Genomic DNA, 21,833 nt, shown 5'->3' on the forward strand with positions numbered 1-21,833 from the left:
TTTATGTTCATTAAAGCTCCATTTCTTCGTGTGTTTGTGTGTTTTACACATGATTAGATGAAAATTTTCGTTTGGGGTTGGGAACAAATAGACGAGCGCACATTTTCTTGATTTAGACATTGATTCTGTCAAGCATTGCTATCATATAATGTGGTTATTTTTAAGGTTATTGCAATTAAATGCCTCTTTTCTGAAAAATACAAGTTTGCACAATTGCTGGTATTTAACATTTGTTTCTTAATGCCTTTATTGTTTTTTTCAATATTCAAATGTAAATGTTATTTGGCAGTTATTGTTATTATATTACACTGCAGGTTTTTATTGGCAACAAACACGGCCAAACATACACACCCACTTATTCTCTCTGCTCACATCTCCCATGCAAATATTTCACGTTTTTTGCTTTATGAATAGTTGATCAGCATTGTTGCTTTTCAATCAAGGGAATTGATTAACTGACTAATTGAAGCTGCATGTGTCATACGCTACATGCACAGTGTATTCTGCTCTGCAGTCAATTGTCTGAAGCTCAGCAAGCAGAAAAGCGAGAAAAACAATCATGTGAACCTCAGATACAGAACTCAAAGTCCGCAGGAGTTCTCAATTTTGCTACCCATTTATCCATGTTGATGAGAAAGGAGTGTTTATACCAGATAAACTGACCGCTGTGTTTGGATCTGTCTGTGTGACTGTACGTGCACATTGTCCTTAGACCGGCTGGATGATGTGGAACTGGCTGGTGTCTGCTCTGGCAGTCGGAGCCTCAGTGGTTTTATATGATGGTTCACCACTAATGCCCACGCCCAATGTACTGTGGAACCTGACAGACCAGCTGGGGTGAGTTAGCCACACACTCATGCACACACACACAACGGGACAGGAGAGGCAGACAAAAGGGAGTGACAGTGACTGAATTGTTTTGCTGTTTGATGCTTTCTGCTTTAAATTGATTTTTATTTTTAAGCCCCGAATTTAGATTGCCCTTTGAAAACATACTCCTGTTATGAAAGTATTTGTCACCATTTCTATTATTTCTTTTGGTGAGCGACAAAGAGACAGACATAGAGCACACAGAAACAAACCAGACAATGAAAGGAGAAAGATCTGGCTATACAGACTTCAGAGTTGAAAGAGAGTGTCAGCTAAGGGAAAGGTTTTCCTTTGAGATTTAGTTTTAAACAACAGAATTGATAATGTGTTTACTTAATTGACAACTCGCATACAAGAGGAGACCCTATGAATAAAGATGTCTGCTGTTTATAATGCGAATCAGGAGTGGAGACCCTCTGCAACTGATCATACAATAAACATTTATTATTTACTTACTCATTTATTACCCCTTATTTAAATGGGAAGGGAGAAGGGAAGAGGATTTCAAAAGGATGGCTTTGTTGGAGAGGAAGCGAAAAGAGACAGAAGGGGGAAATCAAGTATAGAGAGGGTAATGGAGATAACTTTGCTTCATTTTATACACTACAGATAAGCAGGGCTATTATTTTGTGCATAGTTTAAGAAAATCCCAATGGAAAATAGGAACAGACTTTTTCGAACTTGGCAAAACTCCATTTCAAGTCTCCAGCCAGAAGCAAGCAATGCAAGAGTTTTGCTGGATGTAGTGAATGTATTGAGACAATTCAATATACCATTTCTCATAACTCTAAAAGAAATCAGTCTCAAATGCTCTCCAAACTTCCTTATTGATCACAAAAGACGAGTTGCCTCTTTGTTATTTCGAAAGTGCACTGTTGAGTCGTATTAGGCCTCACAGGCATACTTTAAGTCAGCAGGGTTAGCCATCCCTTAAGCCTGTTGTCATTGAGATTGATGGCGATGCTTGAAATCTGGATGAACCAAGAACTCAGGTCAAACTTCAAACCAGCCAGGACAGCTGAAACCTCGAGTGAGGATGCACATGATAGCTGAGTGTAAGAAAGGCTAAGATGTCCACCCAAACTTGTGATGACAAGTTTGGCTCTGTAGTCCACACTGCATGGCTGGCTCTACTTAGGTGCAGCAGTTTACACTCACGAGCAAGACAACAGTGTGCTGCACTCTTCTTCTTCTTCTTCTTCTTCTTCTCCTTCTTTTTCAGTGGGGCATTACAAACCAACTTAGGTGCGTATCATGACCTACTGTATCGGAATGTGTAGATCAGGGTCTGCCCAATGTGGGGCCAGTGGGCCAAAGTTGGCCTGCAATAAGGTTTATTTCAGCCCACCAGATGTTTAAATTCAGAAGTTTTGTAAGGTAAAATGCTCTTTAAATATGTTGCATCCTTAATTATTTATCATTTTTCATTATCTAAGCATGACTGACAGAGTGACACTTAATGCAGGAGGTCAGAAAGTTAAGGAAACTTGAGATCCTGGTAAAATTTAACATCTTGCACAATAGTACATTTCATTACGATAAAGTTTTGGCCCTCCAAGGAAAAAAGTTTTGGCACCACCGGTGTGTTATCAGCTATAAGTTCACAAATACCAGGTCAATAAACTATAAAAAATACTATATACAATAAAATAAAATAATGAGGTGGAAGAGAAAAGGTAAGAGGAACATGAGGTGCGAGAGGATAAGTCTTATAATAGCAGCAGTACTGTACATAGTGTATAACCACACACCCACCTACTGTACTGTATATATCCTTTATATGATTCAATATATATTTTTACCAACTGTAGGTTCACATTCAAAGTAGCACAGAGGATATCATCCTCTCTCTCCCATCACCACCACCGCTATCACCATTATAAACAGCAGATGCTAAACCCAGTATTGATCTTCTATTGTCTTGTGAAGACGGTAAGAAGAAAGAGGAAATGTTCAAGGACAATGATGTTTGAGTGTATGTGTGCAGGCAGGCAGCTGATTGGTTCAAATTTAATTGAGAAGACAGTGAGCGTATATATTTTCCACATGTTCCATTGTTTACTTCTGGGGACGAAAAAGGTATGTGAGTGTGTGAGCTCAGCTCTGAGACGTCAAGTAATTCTCTTGTTTTTTTATCTTAGATCAAATTATTATATTCTCTAGAGCATTTTAATTCATTTACTCAGTCATTCATTTTGTTCGTTTCAATTCAATTGCTTCAAGATACGTTTCTCTTTCTAGGAGATGTACAAAGAAACATTTAAGTAGTCAATATTGCATTAAATTTGGAATCAAAAACTATGACAGTGTGACTTAATCATCCATTTTTCATTACCGACAAACATAGATTTAGTTATGCTCTTAAGTTTTTATTCAATTACACACTAAATATTTTAAATACATCACTGTAACAAGAGGAATGTGTGTCGTCTGCGAAGAAATTTGACATTTCACAAATACTACTTAGTAAAGGGTTGGAGGAAGTCCATGCTGAATTCTTTCTGAACCTGATGTGTCCTTGAACGACCCAGCTGTAGAGACAGCAGTTGCAGATTGTGTCATATGAGGTAGTTCCTGGGTGTGAGTGTGCGCAGTCAGTCAGCCTGTGGTGAAATGTTGAAAAAAATGCACTGTGTTCAGAAAAAGGAAGACCCTTTAAGGCACTGATACCACAGATATGTCTTCAGTTCAACAGAGATGGCATATTGCCTTTAGCAAGGAGGGGAGCAATGGGCAGAAAGATTTGACACAGATGGGGAGTAGTGGAAACTTTTGAGCCAGTGTGTCAAAAAAAAGTACTTCCACTGCAAAAACTTAGAGCAAGATGTGTCAGTAGATCCCAAAGCTAATGAGCTCCTAGTCAATTGAACTATTAAATATATCAGGATCTTTAAGCGATGATTGGTTCTTTGATAGAGTAGAGATTTTTCCCGTTTCTTAAATGTAATGCTTAGTCAACAACTACAGTATTGTTTGGTTTGAAGTAGCTTTTTGATTGGGATAGCTGCTCTCATCTTTCAACCACACTGCTGGTTTTCCCCAAAAAGAATTAAAATGATGAATGGAAAGTAGAGTTGACAAGGCTAGAATATTATTTTCATTACCCACATAAAGTAATGCAATAGAGGGCTGTCACTACGTCAGAAAGACAGATGGGAGCTTTTAAACCGTGTGAGGATTTCTGAACCAATTAAGTGCTGATGATGCCACCTCAGACACATTTTCCAGATCCCAGCGCTATGTGGAAAAACCCTCTGGGAGAAGCTGACATGAAATATTTTACACCGGCATCTTCTGAATTGAGGTTGGATGTTTTAATTGGGGCTAAATCTGTCAGATGCTTGGAGAGTCTTAAACGTACATTGAGGCTTCCTCCCTCCACTGCCTTGAATTTGGATATTTTTGGAATTGTAATAACCACTTTGCTGTCAAATTCCTGAGCCTCATCACACTTAACAATTGTCAATTACAGTTTAAATGTCCGTATGGATATTTTTTGAGAGATGCATTTTCAATTACGGGAAAGGAGTGGTGATTTTACACAACAAGTTTTCTGTTTGCCAAAATGGATTATTAAAGTTTTGCTACTTTGAGAAAGGAAAAAAAGATGAGGGGAGACTGAAGCATATGGGAGTGTCTCAAAAGATTTATATTTAGTTTATTTTTTGCTGTCCAGAAGGTTTTTGTACTTCACGGCATCTTGAGAATCTGCCTTTAGAGACTATCTAACTAATGTGAACCATTGCAGAAGTAGTCTCAAGTTTAAAAATGCCTAAAAAAAAGTTAAATTCTCATCAGACGATAGCCAATGGGTTTCAAGATTACATTTCAGCCAAGTCATTACACCTTTTTTTACTCTCTACACGGACTGTTTACCTGCATGCAACCCTGCTCAAACATAATTGGGAAATAATACTCTGCCTACAGATTCTGCATGCAGATATCTGTTAGTCCAAAGCAATGTCAGTGATGAACTGAAACATTCCTCAGAAAGTCATTTATTTCCACAAACAAGAAGAAGTTTCATGCATTGGCAGCATGTATGTCAATGTCTTCTGCACCTTTTATTGCATGCCACCTCACCTCTAAGTGCTCTGGCAATTCTTCCTCTCTGTGTCATGTAGGAAAGAGAGATTTAGTGAGACTCCACACAGAGGCCGTAGTGAAAACAAAAGCTGCAGCATTCCTGGGTAAAGCATGGAAAAGGTTACAACATTTATACTTGTGACAGGTTCCATGTTTTCCACAGGACTCTGGAGGCTTCTCTGTTTTCTCTGAGGATCTTCTTGTCTCTTACATGTATTGTCCATTATGTGTTGAGCGAATTTGTCAGAAAAAGTCTATATCCCCTATACTTTTGTATCAACTGTGGAAATGTTCTCTTTTGCAAGCAACATTCTCAGTTATCTTCTTTTAGAGGATACAGTTTAGCAGATTGCATCTTGCCAGCTGAGTCACAGTTTTAGACATGTGGGCTTTATAATTTAAAATATCCCCTTGTCTTCAAGCTGTGTCTAAATGTTATAAAGTGGAGACTCAAGTCTTAATTAAATTCTTTACAAAGATTATTTATCCACAAACTAAACAACACCCACACTTGTTTTTGAAGTGTTAAATGCAGCACATGGATTTACTGTAGATTTACTTTGCCACGTCGGCCTCTACTTGATTGTCTGCCACAGGGTTAGGCTGTAGCACAAAGGGAGAATGCTCTATAGCAGAAAGTAGAGACTGCTCGACAATGCTAGATAACAGAATGAGAGTGAAGTGCTGTTGGAAAAATAGCTTTTAGCGTGTTTGCGTTTTCAGTAATGCATGAAAAAAAAACTTTTGCATTCTGGGGAGCTGAGGATGTTTGTGAAGGGAAGCAACTAAAATCACTGTTGTCATGATATGGAGGCTGTCTGTCATGCTGAACAATTCCCCTTGTATTACATCATATAACACCAAGGTACGTAATAAATTTGGTATTTGTTGCTTTTTTTGGTTGAACAGCGGTTTGAAATCGTTCCTGTAGCTCCTGAGAAGAACACAGTGGTCCATTTTTATATGTCAGTTCTTCCCTGGGTGAAGGACAAGTGCGAGAGTGGTTTAGAAAACATGTACTGACAAGTGACACTTCAGTTGCTACATCATGACACGCATAGAGACACATTAACGTGAGAAATGCTCCGAGGTGCTTTTGTGTCTGATTGGCTTGGAGTGTGTCTTATTGGCTAAGTATCTTTCACTGACATGTCTCCCTGGAAACTGACACATAGGTGCATATAACACACAGGCACACAGACAGAGACTCACAGCTTCTCCTCCACCCTCCATCCTAAACACCCAATTAGCAGCAACACCTGGCCACCTGCCTCCAATCAGAATGGGGCGAACCTTTCCACGGTAGCCAGCAACGAACAAATCCAGATGCGAATGGGGGGTCGGAGATGATTGATAGAATCGGGAGTGACTGTGTTTGTGTGTGTGTGTGTGTGTGTGTGTGTGTGTGTGTGTGTGTGTGTGTGTGTGCGCAGATGACAAATGGGGCTTTTGTGTTTGAATCTATACCTGTCATCTGCCATATCTGGTGGCTGTGAGTGAATGAAATGTAATTTGCAATAAATTACAGAAAAAATATATTTTATAAAGAAATCAATTAAATTAGGACAAAATGAAAGGAAAGAATAGCAGCACAGCAGTATGTTGTTGTCTAGTATTCTCTCCAAACTGTTTGAATCTTCGTAGATAAAAGGGTGGATGATATAATGTAACAATGAGATGATAGAAATATGTCAATTGTCATGTGGTCTTTATCCCTTTAATATTCCTTGATGTATAAGGCCGTTGAGGGCATGTTGCAAATCAATGAGCAGGCTTCAAGGCACAATTGTATTTTTTCAGTGTGGTAGAAGCAATGAGATGTCACAAATCTTACATGCTGGATTTGCCAAAAAACAGACATTCAGGTCTGGTTAATCCACAGTGTCTCCTGCAATATCATTCAACTCTTTCCATTTGAGATATTTCTTGGCACCTTCACCCCAATTTACCTCCCGTCCCAACCCACTCCTTCGCTCTCCCTTTCAACAACCTCTATTACTGCTAATCGATTTTAACCGCTGAGACAGTTATTTAGTGTCAGACACAGATTCTTTTTTTATCTTTTTGGAGTGACAGACATGGTTACCATAGTGATAGGAGGCAATTTGATTGATTTGATGTCAACAAAAATAAGTTGAAAAGACAGACTGAGCCACAAACACACCCATTCAGAGAGGCAGACTTTAAAAGGCCCTTTGTTTTAAAAGTAAAACTGCAGGGGAACACAGAAGTGACGTTTTGTCACTTCTTGCCTTCCACATGTTGTCCAACTGTTGTCAGCTTGTCACGGTGACTTCCATTCACAAAGAAGAAAGCCACCTTTCAAAGACATTTCATTTCAGGGTGGTTGTGTGCAAACATCCTGTCAATACCTTCTCCTCTGAACTATTTCCTTGTGGACAAGGAGACATTTTGTCCTCTTATGCTAGACTGGCCATCATTGTGTTTTCATTTGTTCAGCTGAAAGTCAATTTCCAATCAGTTTTTTTTCTGTGCAGTGTTCTTATCTATCCATGAAAGGTTGACTGAGCACACAAGCTCTGTTTCAGCTTCACCTTGCTTTACATTTACCCAGTCACACACACGTCTCCCCTGGGAGCTTCTGAGGACAGCCAAGCTACTGAGCAGCTCCACTGGAGCAGATGGGATTAAGGGCAAAGGCTGTTCACTAGCTGTTGCCCTTTTTTATATTTTTACATTCAGCACACAGACGTTGAAATTATGCCTCGTCATGCATAGATTCGGGGCTCGTCAGTTCAGGCTGAGCACTAAAGTCGCACTTGCATCAGCTCATTCATTCATGCTTCACCGTCAGTGCCTCATTCATCAGCTGCTTTGCTACCAGCTGAATAGTAACATCAAACCATATTAATACAGGTGTATAAGGATACTATACAATTAGACTACTTCTCACTATTAATCCTCCAATACAGATTGGTTAGTGTTGGATCTCCCCCCACCTCCCAACAATCCTGAATGTTTTTGGAATCATTGGTCATAATGGAAAAAATGTCTTATTATTTTATATTATAATTTCGAATCGGTCAGTTTTGATGAATAGACATTGGATTTGAACATTTGATGGGATTTCGTACAACTTTGACATTTTTTTTAGGGTTGTAAACAGCAGATTGCCACTGATTTTGTTTGCAATCACTTTTCATAAATCTTCATTGACTACATGACTACACTAAATTGTCCTTTCGCTTCAGCACCTGTTTTGTTTTCTTTATTTTTCTGCCAATTTATTATTATTTCCTCTTATTACTGTTTATATTGTATATCTATATCATAAATATATTAGAGTCAGTTTCCCACTTGTTAATTGCAAATCTACTATGCGTAAGTGGTCAATTTCTCGAATTATGTTTGTTTTAGTCTAGTCTAGACAATTTATATTGTTCCTAGCCGGCTTTATTCCTTCCTGAACAAATTCTGCGACACACACTCTTTTAAATTTGGCATTAAAATGCAATACATTAAGTTGTTTCTTTCCTTGTAAAAAGTGTCAGTTTGTCACAGCACCGCTGTACCAGCCTGTCGTCTCACCTCTCAACATTTCACAGCTGTTTAAACACACCGTTTTTATTGATTTCATCGTTTATTCTTACTTTTAGAAAGAAGACAGCATTTCATTAATGGTGAACATGTCAAATTTTACTAATACAGCAAATAACATCTACTTCTTTGTCGCCCATGGAGAAAGTCCCCAGGCTGCCTTTAAAAAATGGCTTATTTTTGTGATATGTGCAAACTTTGTAAACTTTGTGAAACCTTGTCTACAAAAAATTCTCAACTTTATGTGCCTTCTTGTAAATTCGGCAGACGTTATACATGAATATATTTCTAAACTTTGTATCCGCATGTTCCATTGATGTACGTCTTTATTTACACATATGAGCTGGGAAGTGAGATCCAATCACAAGTGGTCACTCTAGGCCGGGTGTGATCGCATCACTTAGGGTGGATTTTGATACCAAATGCGAACAGCCTCTAAAACATACTTACTGTAAGGGGGACAGACAAGTATGCATTTATTTGTTTTATTTTGAGGGACACAGACTAAAATTCACAGTGTTAACAATGGCAAATAATCATTATGTTGCAATTCGTCAGCCGGTCTGTCCATCCAATTATCTGTCCAACACTTTGGTCTTGAGCGAGATATCTCTAAAATGAAATTGACCATCCAGACTGCCATGATAGTTGGCAACAGTATTCACACCGCCCCAGAGGATGATTCATAATGTTTGCTAATTTGGTTCTGTTGTTTAAAGTTTCTGCTGTCACAATTCAGAATACAGTGCATCTACGTAGGAGGGCTTTTGCAACGGCTGTCATTGTTAGCAGCAATGACGCAAATTCAGTTTTTCCCCCAAAATAATGGACAACGTCTTCCACTTATGGGAAGTGGAGTTGTGTTTGTGTTTTTTTTATTGTTGGGAAAGAATGCTTCACTGATCCTTTATATTTCTGTGCTTAAAAGAATAATGTTCGTCTTTATCGTCATGTCTCTCATCCATCTTTTTCTCTTCTCCAGCATTACTATCTTTGGTACCGGGGCCAAGTGGCTGTCCGTGCTGCAGGAGAGGAACCTGAAACCCGGTGAGTTGTGGTCCCAATCACAAACGTGTACACACCTACATGAGCATGCACACAGATATCTAGAGACACACATGGACGCACACAAATAACAAGCATAAAACTCAGAGAGAGATGCATTCACCCGCACACACACACACACACACACACACACACACACACACACACACACACACACACACACACATACACACACACAGACACACACATCTACAGTGAGAGAATGGAACCTGGAACAATAAGAGCAGATGGACACGATAATGATTATAATAGTGATTCTGTTTGACTCTAAATGTCCTTCATGCCATTTACTGCATGAATCAACAGTTTGCCCTGTGCTCTGGTGTTTGACACTGAATCGAATGGATAAAAATGCTGTTATGATAATTCATGTGAGTCATGGATAGGAGCAACTAATTGCTTTTAGTGTCACAGCTCTCTAGAGACAGAGCCAGGTCTCTACACATAATCAGAGTTGTGTCAGTGCTTATTAGCCTTCCCGCTAACCTTCATACATGCCGTTCTCACTGCTTTTTGTGGAACAAAAAAAGAAGTGATGTTAAAACTATTGCCTTTTTGCTGGGCTCTTTTATAAAGGCATGCACTGTGCTGTAACAGAAGAAAACACAAGGCAGTTTTACAAATTGTCCGGTCCTTAATTTGGTGTAAATGCAATCCATCAAGCAGTGCTTCTTTTGATGATGTTTAGATTTTTATAGAATTTTTTTCCAAATAATCAAAGCTTTTGCTTTTGTTTCTCATCTTTGTTGTGCTCCTCTCCTCTTCTAATGCTAAATTAGCACTTATAACCAATGTTTATTGCATAAACAGTTGCTATGTGTCTCTGTTCCCAGAACATAATCACCACAAATCTTTATGCATGGCGCCTGCTCTGTGTGTGTTTATGTGTGTCTTTCCGCAAATGACAAATAAGCTCAACACCAAGGAATGAAAAACAAAATGTCCAAAAGCTGCTCCATCTGTCTGTCTGTCTGTCTCTGCCCCACCCTCTTCAGTCAGCTAGCCACTTGATCCATTAAGCAATTGTGTGTGTGTGTGTGGCTATTTGTTTGTTTGTTTGTTTGGATGCTTATTAGAGAAAGAGAGTGTGGCAGAGGGAGTTGTGTGTATCTGTGTGTGTTTGCATGTGCGTGCGTGCATGCATGCATGTGTGTGTGTGCAATCGTGCCTCCAGTGAGCTGGGGATGGTAGGGGGAGCTTCTTCACTGGTTGCCCCAGCGGAGGGGCCCTTTTCCCTCGGCTGACATTTGGACCGGACACCTGGAGGCCTGGTGGGGGGTAGCACGAGTTCCCATTGTGTGTGTGTGTGTGTGTGTGTGTGTGTGTGTGTGTGTGTGTGTGTGTGTGTGTGTGTGTGTGTGTGTGTGTGTGTGTGTGTGTGTGTGTGTGTGTGTGTGTGTTTCTGTTTGTTTGTGAGTTTATGGGGTGAGGGTCGGTTGCTGGAAGCTTATTAGTTTGCAGGATGTTATTAGCTTGTGGATTGGGTATGTGTGACAGCGTGTGCACACATGGACCTTTGGGGGGAAAGGTGTGTGTGTGTGTGTGTGTGCGTGTGTGTGTTTGGTAGTTAGTACATGCAAGCTTGTATGCTGTCACATCAGGGTGGCAAACTGCATTAACACAACATGTAGGGGTGCATGGAGTGGCGCACAGGCGCACGGTTGTGTTGAAATGTATGTTTGTGTGTGTGGATTCTTAATTTAGTTGAAAATCATTGCTGAATGTGACTTTGTTAATACTGCAAAACCCTTTTTATTAAACAAAAATTGCAAAATGTTCCATTTATAGCTGCTGTAAGTGAAATCTTTTTTTATTAAAAGAAGTATTAAATAGCTCCCTATTCCAGCTATAATAGAGTGTCTGGTCAGTAACTCATGTCCCTCCTCCTCCTGCTCATGCAGTTAAAGAGAAATACATTTCCTGGTATCCCTGCCCACTTCATCCAACAAGGACAGAGAACTATGTGAAGAGGCCACTTGACACAATCCACCCACCCAAACACGTTGCAGACTGAGGCCTCCCCCTCATGGCAAAGGCACTCCCCAATGGCAGTGGCCAACCCAGCAGTACAATGTGCCCTTCCACACCAAAAACCTGCACAGGAATGGCCAGAGGATTGTGACAAAAAGCTCAAGGCATTGACCTGGCCTACAAATTCTCCAGATCTCAATCCGATCAAGCATCTGTGGGACAAGTCCACCCAAGTCCGATCCATGGAGACCTCACTATGAATTTGACTTGACTCTGACCCATTGAGGCATGGACATGCGACCTTTAGGGTTGTCCTGTGGTGTCTGGCATTAGGGCATTGGTTGTGAATCCTTCGAGTCTTGTGAGTTGTGAGGTGGGGCCTCCATTGATCGGACTTAGTCTGGCACGCCCCATATGTGCCCATCAGATCCAGATCCGGGGAAGCGTTGAGGCTTATGTCTCATTTCTTGGGCCATTCCTAAGCAGTTTTTGCTGTGTGGCAGGGCGCATCGTCCTGCTGGGGGTGCACTGCCATCAAGATATGGCGTTACAATGAGGGGTTGTACTTGATCTGCAATGATCTTTGGGTGGGTTGTGCGTGTCAAAGCTGAATCCACATGAATGCCGGGGACCAAGGTTTCCCAGAAGCACATCTGCAATTTTTTATTCATCTTTTGTCCCTTTTCCTTTTTTTGTAATGTTTTCTTCAATCTCTCTGTCTTCCAGGAGAAACGCACAACCTCCAGTCTCTCCACACCATCCTGTCTACTGGATCTCCTCTCAAACCTCTGAGCTACGACTACGTCTATCGCTGCATCAAGAGCAACGTGCTGCTGGGCTCCATCTCAGGTGACTATCTGATGTCGGGACACATTTTGTCCCTTTTTTCGTAAGGGTGCACATAGCAGCAGCTTTTCTAAATGTTGTTGGTGTCTGCCACATTAACACTGGCAGCTACTGCCGCAATAATGCAACAAAGCATCTGTAACACAAACACAAAAGGACTGACACATACTTACGAAATTCAGAAAAATAAATTGTATGGGACTGTAGATTTTCCTCACCACCCACAATCTCACTACACACACTCACACACACAAACACAAGCCCTTTCAGCCCATTGTTATGTTGACAGGGCAACAGAATGCTGTCTGTCTCTCTCTGTGAGTCCTGAAACGTTTAACATTTAGCAAAGACTGGGTGACTGACGTATTACGGACAGGCACACACACACACACACACACACACACACACATTGAGTAGCAGCTTGGAGCGTCACACATGCAGAGACTAACAGCGTCCAAGCACCAGGCACATACTGTGAATGACAACCCAGATGGGTGTCGCTTATAGCCACAGATGCATAGATGCATAAATACATACATACAGTGACATGCAGGCTGAAGGATTGGACACACAAGCGGTGACTGAAATGTCACAGACGAGGCAGAAATCTGGCCTGAGACGGAGAAAAAGAGACAGACAGTACAGGCTGATTGTCTCAAAAAATGACATTTTCTGTGCAAGTTATTTTTTTTTATAAAAATCATCCATATCTCCACTAGTCTCTGCACAGCCTTTGTACTTTTGTGTCTTTTTTTAAATACTGGCAATCATTGTTTGGGGTTGTGAGAGGGAAACCCTGGGTCTTATTTATTCATGGTTTTGATCATTATAACAGCATTTTATTCACCAAGTGGGCTGAGATTTAGGAACACGGTGACAAGATAAACAGGAAGTCAAATGAGGCAAGAAACGAGAACAGTGTGATGAGCCAGTCTGTTCTCACTTTCAATGCTTCAAATATGAATTACGAATAAAGAGTGATTTTGTTTTGAAGTTATGTTACTGTAAGTTACGAGACAAAATGTTGTTATTTAACTCAAAGTGTAATGTTTTCCTAACCCTAACCAAGTAGTTTTTGTGCCTCAACCTAACCAAACTGCGAAGGTTTGACTTTGTTAATAGTGTCAGACATAGTGTCAGGTCTCATGGGTCGGAACCCGACAGTTCCTGTCTGTCACAGTGAAAATTAGCTGTTTATGTTGCATCCCTGAGAATGACACCGTAACCAATAGAAATGATTGAGACCCAAGTCATAATAGAATTATCCTTTACAATTTTTATTTATTTTTTAAGCAAGGGACTAGATCTGTATGTGCGTCCTCAGTGTAAAACGGCGTTTGTGTAGTCGTGTGTGTCCGTGTGTATATTCTTCAGAACAGCAGGTCCTGCCCCAGCCAGTTTCCTCCTTGTCGGCAAGGGCAACAGCAGGCTCCAACCCTGTTGGCTGCCAACCGACCTAACCTTGACCCCCGAGGTCAACACTCTTGTGCTTGTGTGTGTGTTCTTAGGATTTATCACAGCATATGTGACTGACTGGTGGTCACGGTGACATATGTGATGGGGCCCCTTTGCCGATTTCACCCTGTGTGACTAAGTGTGTGTGTGTGTGTGTGTGTGTATCTACAAACATGCATGAGTTAACTTAATTTATTTTCAGTTTATGACATTTTTTTTTCACTTTTTGTGTATTTCAGGATGCGTGTGTGTGTGCGCGTGTGTGTGCATGTGTTATCCTGTCAGCAGGGATTTCAGACCCCCGTCGCTCCTCATTGGGGTGTTTTAACACTTTCACTGCTGGATTTCCTCCATCCTAATATACCTCCGCCTGACTGCCCATATGTCACTCCTCTGCTCCATTTTTGCTTCCTCTTCCAGCATGTGTGCCTGCAGAAGTGTTTACTTTGTGTTTGTCTTCCTGTGACTTCCCTCATGTGTATTCCTTTTATAATTCATTTTTGAATACATGAATGCCTGCGAAGGTTAGCTGGTTGCCTTTTTGTCTCAGTCGGTGGCTTTGCTCTGACCCCACACTGTGCCAGAGGATGTTCAAAGCACTCATACCTACAGAAATGAAAGCCAACTTGTGTACACACACACACGCACGCAAATATATTCACACAAACTGGGGGGTTCAAAAAAATCTCTTTCTTCACTGTTCAGAATAGTCAGTTCTGTTAGAAACATCAGATCAGTGTGACAAGTTACCCTCTTGTGTATACACACACAACACACACACTAAATGGCTGATGATGGAAGGCATCCCGAGAAAGCAGCAGCGGCTTTTGACTTTAAAAATATTTGTGTGTGGGTGTGTGTGTGCGCGCGCGTTCCTGTGTGTGTACCCGCCCATTAAAGTGACTGTAATAATAAAATAATTGCGTGTCTTCCCACTATAAGTGTGTGTGTTTAATCAGAAGACAAAGTTTCCGCTTCCTCCAGGGAGCCAATTAAAGCTCAATAAAGAACCTGGCAGAGAGAGAGAGAGAGAGAGAGAGGGACAGGAAGAGAGAGAGCGAGGGAACGAGCGTAAAAGCAAGCGAGAAGGAAGTGGTACAAGGGCAGAGAGCAGCTGAGAAGAAGCGAAGGAGATCGATGGATGGAGTCTATGATACAGAGAGGGAACGACACAGGGAGGTAGAGATAGAACAATGGGAAGGGAGATGAATAGAACGTGTCAGAAATAGTAGATGATTGGAAGGTAGAAAGAGACAAATGGATGGTGCACCAGTGTCAGTGTGTGTGTGTGTGTGCGCAACAGTGTAGAGCTCCTATATAGGTCAATGGAGGTGGAGCAGGGTGCTAACTCTGCCAGTTTGTGTTGTTGAAATACCAAATTGATACGATCTTAAAGTTTAGTAACATCTCTGTGATGCTTTTTTATTGGTACCTTATCCCACATGTTAGTAAACAATATATATAAATGTTTCCCAGTTGAGACTGACTTCTTTTAAAGTAGACTGATATAACTTCAGTTTTATTAAACTTAAAGCTGCAATTATTTATTTTTTGCCACTAGGGGGCAGAAGAACTCCACAGCAAGCTGACAGGCATGAAGCTCTGACACGTTAATACCTTATTACTGCGAAAACAATGAGTAATTCCCTATTCTGATGATGAATTAATCATTTACGTCAATAATAAAGCTTATTTGCCAAACATTTGGTGGTTAAAGCCTTTTAAATGGGAAGATTTGCCGCTTTTCAGCTGAAGTCAATGCTTGCCTATGTCTGTATGGTGGGTCGTCCACCCAATGATGAGGCATGACATCCTTGCGTGAATGTGTGATTGAGCAGCAAATTAGATAAATATAGTGCATTAATCATATAGGATCATTATGGCTAATGTGTTAGCAAACAGAGCGAGATTATATGTTTGTCACTGTTAGGTTTTCAGATTATACGCCATCATTTTATTCATTGTAAACATAAAATAATATGTATTAGTTAAGCTTTAAGGATGAATACAGTGTTGGCAAGAAGCTTTTAATGTAAACAAAACTGGGACCTTCCTCGTGTGAGGTGTTTCATTTCAGACTGTCAACACACTAAATCTCTCCCTCTGTGTCTGTTCTTCTTTTGTCTCTCTGTCAAGGCGGCACTGACATAGTGTCATGTTTCATGGGTCAGAACCCAACAGTTCCAGTGTATCGCGGCGAGATCCAAACAAGAAACCTGGGCATGGCTGTGGAGGCCTGGGGCCATGAAGGTAAGAGTGTGTGTCAGCGTGTTTGTGTGCATGTTCAGAGTGGCTGCATCGGTTAGAAAACTCTTGTCAAGTGATTTATTGAACAATCTAAAATAACAACAGTGTCTATGGGATCATGTTGAGTTTATAAGGAAGATGCTAGGTTGAATCCGAAGAGGGAAAAAAATCAAAAATCTGCTGAGATGTCCTCGAGCAAACTTCCCATCTACTTCTGGAGCTAGTAGCTAACAGAACCAGACTGTGGTTATACTTGGTTGCTTCCATATGTGGAAGTACCTGCATGCTTTGATTTGAAGATAGCCATTGCTGAAACATTGCGGGTGTAATTAGTGAATCGTCCCTGGGTAAATACTGGTCAAAACTTACGGGAGACACTATTTCTTTCCATTTACAATGGGACTCAAAGCTTTCGGTTTATCTCATTGATTTAAGTCCCTTGTTCCCCAGCTACCGATCCCTGCTGCAGCCAGTACTGGTGTGTCTCCACCACCTCAAAGGAGAGTGGATTGAGGGATGATTTAAAGACAGAGTTTGGGATTATTTTAGTCGGTCTGTAAGCTGATAACACCGTCCTGAGGGAGGATGTGAGGCCTGTGTGAAACCACACACTAAAGTATATCAGGTTCTCTGAGTGTGGGATACAGTACAAAGTGATTTTTTTTTTTTATCTGAAAATGTTTTTTAGGGTGTGTGGCCAAATGTATCTGTGTTACTGAAAAGTATTTCCAAAAGCCTCTAACTTTATTTTTTGTTCTTGTGAAATCTGTGTGTGTGTGCGTGTGTGTGTGGGGACAGGTAAGCCTGTATGGGGAGAGAGCGGGGAGCTCGTCTGCTTGAAGCCAATCCCCTGCCAGCCAACGCACTTCTGGAATGACGAGAACGGGAGCAAATACCACAAAGCGTACTTTTCCTCATATCCTGGTAAATACATACAGTTTCATATACAGAAAGAACCCAGGAAAAATAAACACATGTATGATCAAATGCAATGCCGTCCAATAGCTGTAATAAATTGAACAAATTAAATAAATTACACCTATTATTGATTTTATCATTTTAACATATTTTACATCATTAACTTCAATCTTTGACACATTTTTCTGTTGCTTTTGTTTTTTTCATTGTGTGTATTGGTTTTTCTTGTTTTACTTTGTTTATGTGTATTTTTCTATTGCCAAAAATGTCAGCGAAATAAAAAAAACTTTTAAACTTAATACTGTTCCATCTTCTTAGGAGTGTGGGCCCACGGAGACTATTGTAAAATCAACCCGAAGACGGGAGGCATTGTCATGCTGGGCAGAAGGTCAGCCATTATCTGTTCTACTCACTGACTGTTGCATGGAATTGTTTTATCACGGTAGCTTTAATTGATTCATTTATTTACAGTACTTCACAAGTTGGCAGATCTCAACAGTTTTTGCGGAGTCCAGATATTACATCTGAGATGCTAATCCTTTGAATTTCTTCTGTTTGAGGAGAATGAAAGTAATTTAAAATGGCCTTTTTTTGCATGAGATTTGGCACAGCACAACATTATATTGTTCAGAAGGCGCTTGAGCTGCTTTATGGCACGATAGAAGTATATTGCTTTATGTCAGAAAACACTGAAAGAGGATTTAGTTCTTCTTCATAAACAAAAAGTACATAAATATACACATATGGAAACAAATAAACATATTTTCCATATTGTATATGAATAAAGACAGAAAAAATCACTAACTTACAGAAACTGAATTTGCTTCTATTCACCGGTACATATTTTTGTTCTCTCCATTGCAGTGTCTTGTATCATGTGTGGCAGCTTCCCAATGACAGTCACAGGAGTTTTAAATCTTGAACTTGTGTTTGTTCTGCAGTGACGGTACATTGAACCCCAACGGAGTCCGATTTGGCAGCTCAGAGATTTACAACATTGGTAAGTCTTGAACATGAAAGGTGGAGCAGAGTGTGATTTTAAGAAAACAGAGGCAAAACCATTTTTGTGAGCTTAAATTGACTCACGGTCCTATTTATAATGGCCAAAAACACATTTTGCCATCCCTTCATCCATTTTTTTTCATGTGAGCAACACTTGCCTTTTTGTTCAGCCAGAAGAATCTCACAAAAGCACAGTTTTTGTGGTACTATTGACGGCAAGAAAGCAGTATTTCTGTGCTTAGTCTTGAAGTTGTAAGTGGTGAAACATTTTCTCTCTTGTTGCCAATTTCCTCAAACCCTTTTCCTCCTCTCATCTTTCCTGCCCCACTCTCTGCACCTCTCACCTCCTCATCTTCCTCTCCTCGCCTCTCATCTGCTCCCCTCATTTTTTTGTTTTGAATCCTTGTCCTCTCCTCTGCCCTCTCCTCTCCTCTCCTCTCCTCTCCTCTCCTCTCTGCAGTGGAGGCATTTGAGGATGTGTCAGACAGCCTCTGCGTCCCTCAGTACAACGCCGACGGTGAAGAGCGGGTAATTTTGTTCTTAAAGATGGCACCTGGTAAGCCCTTCTCAGCGGAGTTGGTGGCGAAGATTAAAGGAGCCATTAGGAAAGCTCTGTCTGCTCGACACGTCCCTGCACTGCTGCTGGAGACCAGAGACATTCCTGTAAGAAAGAATATCAATCAGATGTGAATAAACCTGTCAGATTATCCTATCACAATAGTTACAGCTGTAAAAGTCATTCTGGCTTGACTGACAGCCCTTTTCTTTACTCCTCTGCAGTACACCATCAGCGGTAAAAAGGTGGAGGTGGCTGTGAAACAGGTGATTGCCGGCCGGGAGGTGGCGCAAAGAGGAGCTTTCTCCAACCCTGATTCACTGGACCTTTACAAGAACATTCCTGAACTGCAAAACTATTAAAGATGAGGCTTCACAGAGCTGAAGAGATGACCAACCACCTGAGAAGAGTTCAACTTAGTTTTTAAATTAACTTTATTCAAATTTACAGGTACAGAGAGACATGCAAAGTGCATTGTAGGGATGGTTTACAAAGGCACCATGAGCTTTGTACAGGGTATAAAAAGGAGAAAAAAAAATATGTACATCAAAATAATACTAAAAGGGCACAAATAATATGTAAATAAGTCTATGGTATCAGGCAGACGAGAAAACTGTATGTGTACTGCTCCATAGCTTTCAGTGAGCAAGCAGCTCTGCCATGTTGTGCAAGTAAATGTTGAACTGGATTCAGCTTTGGATGTAATACGATGTGCACAGCAGCGCTTGTGAATAAGCTCAATGCTCTGAAGCTACCAACAAAGGAGAGGTGAAATTTAGCATCAAGTCCTTTGCTTTGGCTTCACAGTCTGATCGCTATCAGCCAGTGAAGAGCTGTATCTCTCTCTGTGTCACCTGCTTTAACCCCCCCCGGTGTTGGTTCTGAGTGGGTCCCAGACTGAACATCCATCGAAAGTGTGCAGATAAATGCACACAAACACCTGGGATGAACACCTCAGCTTTGGCTCATGTCACCATATCATTGTCATGTGGTGTGTATTGCTTTATTACATGTATATACATATGAATATATATTTTTTGGACTGTGAAATTCCGTTAACATTATAATTAAAGTTAGTGACTTAAACCTGTTAACCAAAGTGTGAGATATAGAGGGTCGTAGTTTGAATAAATGAGATGTCAGAAATAATTGAACTTACTGAACTTTTGACCCGACCTGAAAAGTAAGTAATTTCTTCCATCACACTACTGAAAGAGAGCAAACATTCAATTCACCACAAAAGCCTATTTTTTTTTAGTTTGATACCTATGTTCCATGCTTGTTCAGATAGCTACAGTACACGCCTGTTAGTACCTTGTACATGGGAATTATTTATTCAAATGTCATCATCCTGTTTGGCAAAGCCCAAAGGCTAATTACTGCTATTAAAGGTGAACTGCAGTGGTTTTGGTCACCAGTAGCACGACGGAGCAACATGGGTGTACAAAAACACTAATCAGTTTCATTCATGCTATGGGAAAAAAGAAAACAGAATGTGAGTTGTTGAGAAATCCCAGATATGAATGTGAGAGAGACGAGTTTTGGAGAAAGTTTAAGCTTCAAGTTGACCATTTTGATTCAGTCTGTCTTGGTTATTTCTAGATTTTAAACACGTTAAATGTAAGAATGTAAATAAATCAACTGAAAACTCCGCAGTTTATCTTTAATGTCACTGCTTAAATAAAAAAAAATAATCCACTTTAAAGGTACCCTGTGGAGTTTTTCCCACTAGTAGCGCTATTGAGCAATGTTGTTGTCACACAATTCCACTGATTGACATGTGGCAGTAATGACGAGAGAAAGGAAGCAGCAACAAAATGTTGGGAAGAAGAAGACTGAAAGCTATGTGGGTGTAAAAGCTTCATCTTTAACGCACTGAAACAGAACTGAATTTTATTAGAAGAAAACTCCACAGGGTGAGCGTCAAAGTCTCTCAGATGCATTGGTCCTCTCTTATCCAGACGGGGATCATAATTGGAAACTGTACACTTTGCACTTTAGGACTGTATGTGCGACTTTGTTTGAGGTGAACTCTGGTGAAACATGGCTGATCTACTATTCCATTATGCATGCAGGTTATGCAGATTTTCTTCTGCACCAAACATTTCTTCCAATAGGCCCAGAGTTTGCCAACATAAGTCTGGGTTTGTCACGTGTAAATGGATTGTATTTGGTTCTTCCATGTCCGCCTTTAGTGAATCTAATAATGTAATTTTAACTTACTTCAGTGTTGCGAGAAAGTTTATTGAATCAGATATAACAATTGTCTTTTGTCTTTGTCTTTCTACAGCAGATAATTTTCTCTTTCACACACCACAATGATGATGGTGGTCGTTGTCTAGGTCTTGTTTATATTTACGGTCGACATGGCCATGAATATGGATGGTGAACTCTTCCTATTTTTACAACTTGACAGTGTTCAGTCAGAGTTTTTCAGGGGAGTATTTGAATTAGAAACCACTTAAGTCGAATACCAAGGGAGATTTTGTTGCAAGCTTGGGTGCATTTCCTAGTTGACAACTGTCAGCTACCCAAAAAAAGTAAAGCCAGTCTGAGGAAAAAGCTCAAACAAACTATTTTGTATTCCCAAACTACAGCCTTTTATACCTGTTACAGATTTACACAACCACATTGCTTTCCTAAGATAAACTCGGAGACCCTTCAAGCTTGCTGAGTGGACACAGCGCATCGTTCTAGGAAAAACAAGAAGGTTGACTGATATCGAAACCTTGCATGTTTGTCTGCAACATAGAGCTTCACCTTTGGGTTTCAACACCATCAGCAACCACAAAACATATCCTCACTAGATTAGCATTGGTGCTTCAGTTAGCATCCTGTGATGTTTTGACCCACTCAGGATGCAAACTAACCCTGCTTTAGGAAGAATAAACGACTGTCAGACTGCTGGAATAACAGAGTGTGTGTGTGTGTGTGTGTGTGTGTGTGTGTGTATTTTAGCGAGTGTGTAGAAGCCAGTCATTTTGACAGGCGTCGACTTCAGAAATAAACTTGGCGGTTTTAAAACTCCCTGTAACCTTTATTAGTGTGAACGCTCAGACCTGCCAGTCAGCCAAACTTCAAAACATAACAGAGAGGAAAATGTAAAAATAGAAAAAGTGAGACTTGGTGAGAGTCCAGCTCCTCAGTGTAGAAAGTCTCACCAATCAAGTGTTCTGGCATTTTATTTATTCCAACCTTCAGTCCTTCAAACATGAGAAAATGTTTTGTTGGCATCCTGTCAGTTTGTAGAAGAGAGGGT

General features: G+C 40.5%; 1 protein-coding gene across 1 annotated transcript in view; it reads left to right on the forward strand.

Annotated features, from left to right (window-relative positions):
* aacs (acetoacetyl-CoA synthetase) overlaps positions 1-20,283 on the forward strand; it is a 35,951-nt gene extending 15,668 nt beyond the window's left edge. Inside the window, exons 10-18 of the mRNA XM_084359269.1 lie at positions 713-837; positions 9,497-9,561; positions 12,277-12,399; positions 15,988-16,101; positions 16,897-17,022; positions 17,335-17,404; positions 17,958-18,016; positions 18,479-18,681; positions 18,799-20,283. Of these exons, the coding sequence (XP_084215395.1) occupies positions 713-837; positions 9,497-9,561; positions 12,277-12,399; positions 15,988-16,101; positions 16,897-17,022; positions 17,335-17,404; positions 17,958-18,016; positions 18,479-18,681; positions 18,799-18,936 (1,023 nt within the window). The 3' untranslated portion in view covers positions 18,937-20,283. The remainder of the gene's footprint in view (positions 1-712; positions 838-9,496; positions 9,562-12,276; positions 12,400-15,987; positions 16,102-16,896; positions 17,023-17,334; positions 17,405-17,957; positions 18,017-18,478; positions 18,682-18,798) is intronic.
* The last annotated feature ends 1,550 nt before the right edge of the window (positions 20,284-21,833 follow it).

The sequence above is a fragment of the Pagrus pagrus genome (assembly GCF_965226575.1).
Source record: "Pagrus pagrus genome assembly, chromosome: 8".
In the NCBI taxonomy this organism is placed as follows: Eukaryota; Metazoa; Chordata; class Actinopteri; order Spariformes; family Sparidae; genus Pagrus; species Pagrus pagrus.